The 12,312-nt window shown below is 37.5% G+C and overlaps 1 protein-coding gene across 1 annotated transcript; it reads right to left on the bottom strand.

Moving 5' to 3' along the window:
- Nucleotides 1-2,255: 2,255 nt before the first annotated feature.
- Nucleotides 2,256-11,258, bottom strand: LOC109057000 (SPARC-like). The gene is made up of 10 exons (XM_019074200.2): nt 11,184-11,258; nt 6,774-6,843; nt 6,486-6,512; nt 5,957-6,044; nt 5,075-5,196; nt 4,717-4,837; nt 4,070-4,203; nt 3,374-3,522; nt 3,089-3,237; nt 2,256-3,005 (listed from the first exon to the last, which is right to left on the bottom strand). The coding sequence occupies exons 2-10, from the start codon at nt 6,828-6,830 to the stop codon at nt 2,977-2,979; spliced, it is 876 nt and encodes a 291-aa protein (XP_018929745.1). The 5' UTR covers nt 6,831-6,843; nt 11,184-11,258; the 3' UTR covers nt 2,256-2,976.
- Nucleotides 11,259-12,312: the final 1,054 nt, after the last annotated feature.

Genomic DNA, 12,312 nt, shown 5'->3' with positions numbered 1-12,312 from the left:
TATGATATTTCACAAACAAAAAACGGCGAATGGCAAATCAGAACTCAGTACTGTACTCAGTAGGGTGAATTCGGGTAATCTGGGACACCTAAGCTCCAGTGTGTTTATCTCCTGTTCTAACAAAAAGAATATCAAAATCAGGCAGAATTTTATTTTTTATTTTTTTATTTTGGCACAAAAACACTAATAGGTATGGCATGTCTCCTCTGGGTATAATATCTACATTCTTTCTTCTGGTGTGGTTTGAAAACATCTCAGGGTTTTCAGAAAAGTCTGATGTGTTGATCTAATGTATTAGATAGATATTGACATAAACCAGAAGTCAAAAAAGGAACAAAAAAAAGGCCCAGATTACCTGAATTCACCTTACTACAAGCTCCGCACAAGCAGAAGCAAGTTTTCTTAATTTTTCCCCCAAAATGGTTCAAGCTCAAAATTTGAAGTTCTTTAAAAAGAAGACAAAGAAAATGTATGATTTTTCCTTGATTAAAATGTAAAGACATTCCCTTAACATAATGTTATTGTGCTGTATGTGTGACTGTGAGGGATTGAGAGACGTCTGGAGAGTCCACTGAAATCATTCACTGCGTGATGAAGCCTGTTAGAATGCAGTTAGAATGCCCTTATAATTCATGAATGAATTATGAATAAAGGATGCCTTACAGCACCCATGTATGAGTTTTTATGTTTTTATAGCCTATTCACTGCACAAGCAATGTACTTTTCTGAATATCAGCACATGTGCACGAGCACAAATTTGCTATTCATTTTATACAACAGTGCATAGCAACACAGTTTCGTTTCTTGATCAGTTTTTGAACGAATTGAGTAAGCCAGTGATTCAATGGCCCATTCAGATGGACTCGTTTCTAATTGAATCAGCCGTTTTGAACAAATCGTTTGATTTGATTGATTCAATAAATCATTTATTAAAACAGGGACTTGCTGACATCTACTGGCAGTTTTATAATCATCATTATTTATCCATCCAGGTGCCAGCACAAAAACACATTCTGCAAAAGAACCTTTTATTCCAGGTCTATATTGGTTTTCTGTATTTAAACCTGTTCTTACAGGCGAGTGATGTTGAGTGTGTAGCTATAATATCAAACGTTCCTTGGATGAAAACACTCAAATCAACTCTAAAACATGAAGAAATCATTCTCAATAATATCTGACACTGCTAGTGAGTGATAACGTATGTTATAATTTTGATCAAATAAAGAGAAAATCAGCTGAAATACTAGTTGATTTGTGTCTAGTGATTCCTGTTGGGGTTTCAGGTCTTGTGTTAGTAATGTTCCATTTTTTGTGATCTGTTTTCAGGGATAAGAAGCAGTGGAGAAGAGTGTTTTTCCCCCTCCCCGGTGCAGAAGTGGGCTGGACTGCAGCACAGTGTTCTGGCTGGAGCTCTGCCATTGTTTGAGATTCCTGACGCGAGTGTCTGGCTGGAAGGGTAAGCGTGGTGACTGGGTAAATCCTGCTCTCTCTAGCTCTGCTTTCACATGACTGTCTATTCCCACTGAAACCATACACTATTTTTCCAACTGCTTCATACAATACAGCACATGCAACATACTTCAGTAAACATAAATCTGCTTAAGTATGAACTATAGTAGAGCCTGAATTAGTAACTGTTTAGAAATATGAACATAGCATATGAATTAATAGTATGAACAATTACAGCACACAAAAACAAACATTAAAACTATTAAAATTGTCCTGCTTTTAGGATGTGGAATAATCTAAAATGTTTAAGAAAATATTCTTAGCCTAAACGATTAATAATTATTACAGATCTATAAATACATGCTTTTAAAGGATCGGTTCAGTTTGATTTCTTGACATTTTTAGCATTTACTGTAACTGTTCAGTTCAACCAGCATTACACAGTTAAACACTGGCCTAATACAGGGTCCTAAAATATATTTTTTAAATGCAAAGGCAAGAAGGAAATTACGTAAACATCCACTCCACCCTCGAGGAAACTACTAACATATGTTCTCCAGATTTTTAGCCTCATTGACCATGCAGCATTGTTTTCTTTGCACATTTACAGTGTTTATGTAGTCATATTCATATTTACTTCAATGCTAAAATGATCCTGGGTGCCTGAATAAAACAAATGCTCTGCAAACATCATGTTTGACAGTGTTTTTCATTTTGCCCATAGCAAACATTAAAGTATAAATGGGTTATGCAATTATATACCTGGGGGGAACAGATCAAGATAAATGGAGAAATGCATGCAAAGATTGAGTTTGGAAATTTCAGTAGCTTTTATTCATGTAAAGAGATTCATAGTGCTCACATTGTGGCAAATACTGCAAATGTATGTGAACATGTTAGAGGGAGAAAAAAAAATCATCTCATCCTGCGAGATTCTGTCCTCTTGAATTCAAATAATATTTCCTTTTATTAATCAACTTTCAAAACACTCAACATTTGGCCCTGATTTCTGACAGGAAACAATATGCAAATAAAAACATCAGCCTGCAGATATATTCAGGGCTCAAATTAAAAGACGTTATCAGATTTAATAAAGACATCAAAACAATTAATCCACCACCAAAGAGTGCAACAAACAAAACTAAAAGTTTATAAAGCAAGCAAAAAGAAAATTTATTTGGGAACTTTATTGTGTTTTTGTACATTTCCACCATCAAAACTGCAAACTTACAATTCAAGCCCTGATTCTGAGTGTAAAAAGCATTTGTGGATCCATTTCCAAAACTAAAAAAGTGTTGCAACGTACATAGTTCATCTTATTTAACTCGTCCCATTTAAAATGGGCAGTGTTCAATCACTCATTGTGATAGTTACTGTGTGGATTGTTTTTTTATTTTTAAACATTATGAATGTTTAGTGGTATATGCAGGTTGTTAGAAATCGCAATTAGCACCTTTACTTTGATTTTAACTTAAGGGTTAGCACCTCGTCCCAATAGTAACTAGGAAGCATCAATGGTAGACATGCTTAGATGACAAGGTCCTTGTCGATGTCCTCTGAAAGCAGAAAACAGCTAAAGTTAGCAAATCAAATGAACCAAACGTAAAAAAAAATTTAAACGGCATGGTCAAAAACTCACGCTCTTTGATTCCAAAGCAGTTGGCCCACTCCTCGAGAGCAATGTACTTGTCTTGGTCAGCATCGCACTGCTCAAAGAAGCTGGTGGTGCAGTGCTCCATTGGGATGAGAGGAGCACGCAGAGGAGCCAGCTCAGTGTGGGACAGGAAGCTGAAATAACACAGAAACACATGCACATTTAAATCAATAACTGCCTCTGGTACTATAACACTTAATTGAACCATCACGGTAATTTCTAAACTGCTTTTTCAGAAATATGTTAGCTGTGAAAATAAGTTAAACATACCCATCAACAGGGTGCTGGTCAAGCTGGCCAAACTGCCAGTGAACGGGGAAGATGTACATGTTGTAGTTCTTCTCGAAGTCCAGGGCCAGAAGGTCCAGAGAATGATCACCAGCCTGCAGCCTCTTCTCATTCTCGTAAATCTTCTTTATCTACAAACACAGCATGAAGTTTGCAGACAATTCAGAAGTTTTGCCATCTGGACTTGACTATATTGTTCAATTATACATGAAGTCTTTTTCTTTTTCCTTCCCTAAGACAAGGCTGCTGTCGAACTTGTCTTCAGTTCAAATTTAGTCATGAAAAAAGGAAAGTTCTGGAGGCTAAAAAAAAGTATTTTGCAACCCAGGTTCATTGGGAAAACGTGCCTGTGGTTGCATTTCTGCAAAATTATATTATGTTGCTTCTTGCATGTTTTTGCAATGAACGTAAATCTGGCAAAGTTTTATTACGTTGGTTATTGTAAACATCGCAGCAGTTCAGAAACAAAATGTCTGGTGAGTAAATGCTAAAGGTTAATCGTGTTAGGAAATAACAAACCACATGGGCGTCGCTAGACCATTTTTAGAAGGGCTATTTTTGTAAGGTTTATATTTGTTATGTTTATGTTTGATGTGTTAATTGGGGTCCTTCCCGTCTTGCAGCGCATGCCATTCTTAGAGGTTTTTCAGACTATAAAGAGCAAAGAGTTGAACTGACCCTGAGTTTCTGCTTCTCGGTGAGCAGGTTATTGTCTTCATCGCGCTCGTATAGGGTCACCAGCACGTTCTTCAGCCAGTCCCTCATGCGCAGGGGAAACTCCTTCAGCTCGTTGTCAATGCAGGGGGTGATGTCTTAAGGAAAAAATCAAATATTAAATCCATCGATTTGAAATAAATAATAAACCCAAACAGCATGCCTATGGCACATATAATAGCATTATACTCTAAAAGGAACCAAATTACAGCCCTCTGGCTAATATTAGTGTCATAGCTGTTAGGATCTAATTCGTTTATGCCAGAAACACATTTTCTGAGTCTCTGACTGAGACACCCTGCTTAGCGATGAGACTACACCACAGCGGGAGCTCCATTTGAGCCCTTCAGTCCTGACTCATCTCAACAGGCGTACAGCAGCGGTGGATGAGGAAGATTTAGGGGGATTGGGTCTGCTTTATGAAGCAGCACTGGCAAGCTCAGACTCGTCCTGTGCTCAGTGTTTAAAGGGGCAACAGGGACGCCTCAAAGCTACAAGACATCAATCACTCCAGAGCACTCAATTCCACTTACGTTCACGGCTGAGTTTGTGAGTGGTCTAGATTTTACTTTCAAAATCTGCCTTGTTTTATTTCACTGTTACGTGCTCACATTTGCAGGGTCCGATGTAGTCCAGGTGCAGCTTGTGGCCCTTCTTGGTGCCCTCCAGGGCGCATTTGGTGGCAAAGAAGTGGCAGGAGGACTCGTAGGTCTTGTTGTCAGTGCCACAGACCTGTGAAATAAAAGCCATAAATATGAGCAGCCATAAATGCCTCAGGTGTCAGCTTGACAGGTTTGATTTCCCTACGCTATCATGCTAATGTTTGCTGACATTATTTGCCCAATGCATAAAACAACATTTCAATCATTCTGCTCAAATGGTGCACATGTACTTCTAGGCATTGCTGTCACCACACATGTGGAGAAACGAGACAGATGTGTAAAGAAGGAAATGACTAAACACACGCACATGCTCGAAATCTCCGATTGGGGCGGGGCAGGTCAGAGGGTCCTGGCAAACACACATGGGCTGGTTGCTGTCATCAACCTCACACACTTTGCCTTTCTTGCAGTGATGGTTTAGGCAGGGGTCTATAAGGAAAAAGCATTAAAGACAAAAATGATTTGCTTATGTACTTAGTGATTAATTGATTGTCATTTGGGATATATAGTTAATATATTTAATTTAAATAATGTAGTATTTTTATTTTATATTCAGTATGTATTTTATTAATATGTTTCATATTGTACTTTATTTTTAATTTATTTTGTTATTAATATATATATTATATTATTTTTATTTTATTCCTTTCCTATAAAGGTAATATATTCTTATTTTTTTATTGTATTTTGTTATTAATTTATATTTTATTTATATATGTATATATATGTGTATGTATGTGTGTGTGTGTATATATATATATATATATATATATATATATATATAAATATTATATATATATATATATATATATATATAATTCCTTTGTTTATATTCTAAAATTTTGATCTTGATCAGATTTCTTTCGCCTTCCTAGATATTTTGTGGTGGGCATGTGGCTGAAAGACTGGCACTGGAATCAAGTCCTGTATAACCATAGTCTGTCTGAACACATAATTACAGCTGTCTACTTTTGACTTATTTGCAGCCTGTTATTACCCATAGTCTCGTGTACTTCTACAATGTAATGTATGAACATTTTATTAAATTTGTTTATTTTTGGGTTATTTGGAGATTGTTCAAACAGCAGATAAATCTCTCGAGAGGAAATAAATCTGTAACTTTGGAGTATGAACACAGCCTCAAAACAATGGCAAATAGTTGGAGGTGTGGAAAAGACATTAAACTCACTCTCAGCAATAACATCCTCCACGACTTCAATGGCCTCATCAAACTCTCCGGTCTCCACCTGGACTGGGTTGGCTCCCACTTCCAGCTCCTGAATTATGACAGAAAAGTATTATGGGTATGGCCTGCCCAACCAAGCCCAATTTTAAACACTGTTTTCCTCTTTTATGTGAGGGAAATATGTACAAGTTAAACTTTAATTGGATCAAATGGGAGCGCATGACCCATATTACTGCACAGCCACTACAAGAGTTTTGCTTTTGTGTCCGACACAACTGGCATCTGTGTGCACATGTGGGGAAGCAGTGAATTGTAATTAGTCCCTTTCAGATATATTTTCAAACTTTATGGATTTCAGTCCCCTGGGGGAATGTAACAGGCAGCTGCATATGTAAACACATCTGGTCCCACAATGGGGGCGAGTTGTCTATTTTTGGCCAATGACTGTCTTGATAAGTCTTCTTAAAAATGCAGTTTGGACGTAAGCAAAGAGTTTCTGAAAAGATTTAAATATTTATATAATAAAACATACCTCTTCAACAACTGGCTCCTCTTCGGTCTGTAAAATGAAATTTATATGGAGTTTAGTGAAAGTTTAGTCACAAAGCAACATTATAGAGGACATTAAAATGCTCTTTGGTTTTGATACAAAGCTTGTTTTACCCCTCCCCTTTCTTCATGCAATTTTATTATACTATTCTTAATTTTAAAATGTGTAATTAAAAAATATAGAAAAATATAAAATGAAATTTACATATAATTACTATACATTTTAAAAATAAAAATGATATATATTTTTTTCCTTTTCAGATTCACTTACCGGAGCAGCCAGAGTCTTGCCAGCGAGGCAGAACAGGAAGAAGATCCAAACCCTCATCTTGAGTTTCAGCCTAAGCAAAAATAAAAACTCACATCATCCTCTATATCTACAACACCAAAAACCTGAGGTAATCTGAAGGAGTTACACTGCAACACATTATCGTGTTAGTTTTATGCATGTAATATGTGCTTTCCTGAAGTATGAGAATTGTAGACATATGCAGGCTACTCAGGTCTCTATGTTCTTTATATGTGGCTTGAGATCAAAAGCACATCAGTTCAAGACCTCAGGCGAGTTCGGGCCACCGACTTGCTCTGTATGCGCTTTGACGGATAACTAACCTACAGAAGTCAGTCTCTCCAGACACAGAAGCTGATTGAGATAAGAGCTCAGTCTGTCTTTGTTTCGACTGCTTTCCTCTCGCTCAAAGAGCGCCTGGAAGACCGACTGATGAGATATGTTCTCCTTGAGAAACGACACTCTCCTGCGGGGAGATAGGGGCAGTTTGTCTGAAAGCACTCATTCTCTGTACCAGAGATCCCTCTTCCTCTGTATCAATATAGATATATTTTGTTTATGGCTGGAAAGTTCAAAGCAGCCATAGGTAGACTTCTGCATTTTTACTGCACTAAAGATCCAAGCCAGACACTATTGTTTTTCTATAAAAACACAAATGCAGAAATGAAACTGGCTGCAAAACAAAAGACACCCTGCCTTTTCTGAACATGGAAGGCACTTTTCTTAATGTTATGTGATTGAGATGCTAATGTTGCATAAAAACTGTTATGACTGTGTTTGGTTATGCAAGATATTGGTTATGAGGGAGCATCCATCAGCCAAGTTCTTGTTGCGGGTATGATGAATATGAATCACGACATATTTGGTGTTTGACTTTGAATGCGATTAAAATCAAAGCTAATTCCCACCCTCAAGCTGTGGTGGGCCGTTTGTGCACGAGTAGATAATGGGTGGGATTACTGCACATTATCTGTGCATTCATAATTGGCCGAGTTGTAGAATTCTTAGGGGAGTTAAGGGTCTTCTTGAAACCACTGACCTGAATATAATTTGCCCAGCAACTGCAGAGAATCTCTGTGGCTTATTGCTCAAGGTTGAGAAATTCCTTGTTTCTTTAGGAAAAACCATGGAGTAAGTTAAAATTGGCATTAATTGTAAATTCAGTCCATTTTCTAAATGCATCTTGATTTCACTGTGAAAGATTTATCCATGTTTATTTCTTGCTTTTCTTTTTTTAAATTGTGAGGTTGTAATTTTTAATCAACATATCATATCTTGATCTTCCATTGATACTCTTCTCTGGTGGTGTATGCTGGACTTCTCCAGTCATTTTGTCCACTTGAATCCTGTCCATTTCTTAAAATCAAACTAAAGTTTGCATTCAGATCTGCCTCCATACGATCAAGAACCGATGGATAGAACCCCAAACTTACATTTTTTCTTATCTGATAATGATTCATTTAGATATACGTAACTATACGGAAGAAAAGATCTGATGCTACTTTGACAGAAATGAGTTGGATGCACATTTCGGCTCTGATTGACCTCATTTAGATGGTTATGTTGTCAGATTTGGTTTAAAGTTTCAAATAATACATCATGGAAATCCATAAATCCTCCATTAGATATGATCTTTGAGTTATATTGTTGGTCACTTCACTGAAGAGCTCTTGTTGATGAGTGCATGATGCATGATCTCTTGTAATCAGCACATAAAAAATTGTGTAAGCAGGTGTGTGAACCCTTCAATAGCCCTTCAATGTTTTCTTTGGCAAAGGAAAAGAAGGTGGCTGGGGTCAGACGCCCCACGTCTCTAGACTTAAACGAGGAAAACTACAGTGACTCTGTCACCCTCTTCAAATGCTGACGTCTTAAAACGTGGCAGACAAAGAAGCTTTTCGCTTTCCGTCAACAAAAACGTCCTATTTTAACAGGCCGAGGCTGTGTGAGTCATAGGACGAAGGAAATGACCTGACATCATGTCCCGCAATTAATTTGGAGGTGCGCTCTGTACCTTTCAGGAGACGTCTTGGCACGTCTATGCAAGTCATTTTTTGGCTAAAGTATAAGTCCATTACTCTGGTGGAGTCACTTTAGAGCAAAACAACTTATTTTATTTGGAAGGTCGCATTCAAAATCAAACATGCCTGAGCTGAAGGAAAGTCAGCGGTATAAAGGATGCCTTCTCAACCCAGTATTTAATTTAGAGTTTAGTTAGGTAAGCAGGTTGTGGGGCGTAAACCGGGAGGAAAACAGCAGCTCAGTACTCTGTGTTTTTTCCCAAAGAGTCATTTTCCAGAAGCTCTGCAGACAGTGTTCTCTCCAGTGTGACAAAACAGGTGGTTCAGTCTCTAGATAAACAAATGAGCTGCAAACCTGTATCCACAACATTTGACTTGCTGCCAATGCATCCCTTGCAAATTTAAATACTACACAATATATGGCATCTGATTTTTCTAAAAGACATACCTTCGCTGTTCTTGCTCTAATATCATCGCAGGTATAGCCTTAGCATGTTAAACACAAACAGAATAGCATCATCAGTGCCCAGTGCTGGGATAGAGAGTTTGGCATGGTGGGCATGCTTGATTTATGGAGTAGGAAGCCACTTGGCATGAGCAGCAAACCTCTGCATGAGCCACCTGTCCATTACGGCACAATTACTTGCGTGCATCTGTGCGACGTTTAACAGAAAAACAGACTCCTTAGTGAAAGCTTCCTTTGAAACAAACAGTGAACCTGTTAGGACTGCAGTCACATTTGAGTTAACGGGACAAAAGGGGGGTTTCAAACTAATTTGCATTGACAAATCAACACTTTTTTGTACTCCCGAGGTTTTGTTTCACAGAAAAAAGAAACCTCATCTCTCTGGGTCCCGATCTCGTTTTTTTGTAGTAACGAGGAAACACTATTACAAAGCTAAAGCTTGTGCCGAAAAACAAGGTGGGAGGGAAGAGGAAATTTCATCTTCTGCTGAAAAGGAGTACAGGGACCTCTGAGGAAGACAAAAGACAGTCAAAAGAGAGTGACTGAGCAAAAAAAGATCCATGTAACTCGAGTTAACAATCACCTGACCTTTTTAAGTCGCCTACCCTCCCCCCCGCCGCTGTTGGTATTAAACCACTCTGTTATCGCGCTCCTTTATCCAGTGCAAAGAGCAGAACAACTGTCTGTGAGAAAGGAAATGAATTTCACCCTATCAATATAAGCGTATGACCTTGAAAAAACCTTATCTGTGGCTGAGAAAATATGACTTATTCATTTATATTCCTATCTGATCCTCAAGGTGAGGGCGAGTCACGAACCGCCGAGTTAAAAGGGGGTTAAAACCAGATCCACATTCTTAACCTGATTTGTTGCTCTTTTCAGTTTCTGCAACTTCACTTTTTAGATTTGTTTTTTCGATTCACTAATCCGTATGCGCTGTAAATACAAGCCTGGTTTGTGCGGTTTACAATCCCCTTGCACACAGAATTGATTAAAAACACATTTAACCTTTTCTATCTCACCCAAAGGCACATAAAATGTTTCGATAAAATGTTTATTTCTGCCATTTTTCTCTTTGTTTGGCACACCAGGGGAAATTATTATCCATGCTGTACCACACATTTCTCATAAGATCTTGTAAGATATTGCAGTTGGTATGGTAAATTTAGCATTAAATGTTGCAATTAAGTTAAAAATAAATAAAACATGATGCAAAGTATTTTCAAACTTTTTTTATCAAAACTTTTCTCTTATCTTTATATAACAATAAGGGCCCTTCCGGCAGCTGTAGCCTGACAGTTTGTCTTCACACGATTCTTGTTTGTCTACAGCAGCGACATCTGCCTCGGTTCGACATGGTCTCAAACAGCTGGTGAAAAATTGCCATGGAAACACGCATTCCTTTTGATGGGAGTAATTATAAGGGGAGGGGCCTCCCTTCCCCCTCCGACTCTGTGTTCACCCCTCCTGCTGCATATGTGGCACACAATACCTCAACATTGTGCTGCTCTGAGCCCTAGACTACACGGTTTAGCTTCAAACTTTGAAAAAGAACATTAGCTTCATGGTAAATAATCTGTTTGCATTCATTTCACAAAGATTTCATGCACAACACATGAAGTTTCTATAAAACAACAGACACCTGTTTCCAGTGGAAGTTTCAGAGTGAGCTCAGTGCTTTCAGTAAATCTGTGCTTTCATTACGTGCACACAGGAACGTGATCTTTAAAACCTTAGAATCCTCTTAACATGCAAATAGGGTAAAAACAAAAATCAAGCTGCTCTGCTAGTAGGAATTGTATTGGCAATGGTTTTAAAAGTATTAGTAAATCAACACTTGACCATGAGAATTCATTCGTTTTTATAGTCATGATGTAAGAATGGGACACAAATAAACGCTCTTACCTTCTGTCCGTCTAACAGAGAAGCCAGAGGAGAAGTCAGCTGGTCAAAGGGTCTGAAACTATCTAAAAGCAACACAAGTTTACACAGAAGACATTTGCTGTGGGCAGGTCCGGTCAACCCCCTTCGCTTCACTCGGTTAGGGTGGGACGTCCCACAGTTAACTCTGTGTATCCAGCTCACGTGGACCTTTATGTATACTCTCCAGCACAAACTTTTAACTAACTTCATGTTTGAACTTTAGTGTGGACATGTGACCATTAATTTGATCATCTCAGTGTTAGACATTGCTTTGTCTAATAGTTTAGGAAAACTAACTGCTCTGTATCATAACGTTTTATTGCTAAAAAGACTAAAAACTATATTTTTAAGAAACTTAGGGCAGCATAACAGGCCAGATCATAACTTGTGCCTGGTTTGCATAAACTCTCCCTTCCAGCTATGTATTATTGAATTAAGCTTCATGTCAGATCATGTAGGTCAGAAAGAAAGACTGAATAACAAAGAAAACTGGTTTGGATTTGTCTGCTTGGATGTATCTTTTACTCTTTTGTTAAAACTAAAATATCCCCAAAAAGTAGACTAAAGTTTAAAACAAGCACTAATTAGGCAAACTTAATTTAAAACTATTGATATAAATCAATTATATTGATTATTTCCGTACAATATATAAAAAATTAATAAATACATAAATACCTTTTAAAAAACCATAATAAAGGCCTATATGAAACTCTATTTGTTTTATGCAAGGGAAAGATTCAAATGTATTGATCATTTTATAAATCTGTTATTATATTTGACATAATATTTGATACAAAATTCTTTTGTGTTATTATACGCTATTATATTTGTGCTTTTTTCTCATCTTTGTTTCATCAAAGAGAAAACAAAATGACCTGGACTAGAAATGTCTCTGGTGTTTAGTCAACTAAGGTCAAATGAGTTAGCAATTTACTTTCTACGATTTACATTTGTGATTCAGTCCTAAATAAACTCATATATGATCCTAAAGAGCATTTATGATCTGATAATGGTGCACTTATAATCTATAGTGGCTGACTACAAATTTAGCATGTATTTCAGATACGCAGCACTTTTTTTTCTTTGTTGGACAGAGAGTGTCAAATGGTTG

This window comes from Cyprinus carpio, chromosome B14 (genome assembly GCF_018340385.1).
Source record: "Cyprinus carpio isolate SPL01 chromosome B14, ASM1834038v1, whole genome shotgun sequence".
In the NCBI taxonomy this organism is placed as follows: domain Eukaryota; kingdom Metazoa; phylum Chordata; class Actinopteri; order Cypriniformes; family Cyprinidae; genus Cyprinus; species Cyprinus carpio.
The sequence above is the reverse complement of the archived record's forward strand: the minus strand, read 5'-3'. Positions and strand labels throughout refer to the sequence as shown.

Bases quoted from the DNA above. Each gene is read 5' to 3' on its own strand.
- LOC109057000 (XM_019074200.2), bottom strand. From the start codon at position 6,830: ATGAGGGTTTGGATCTTCTTCCTGTTCTGCCTCGCTGGCAAGACTCTG. The intron at 4,838-5,074 runs GTGCGTGTGTTT...TTTATTTCACAG, and splicing joins CAATCGGAGATTTCGAGCAT to GTCTGTGGCACTGACAACAA. The intron at 3,238-3,373 runs GTATGTTTAACT...GTGTTATTTCAG, and splicing joins GACCAGCACCCTGTTGATGG to CTTCCTGTCCCACACTGAGC.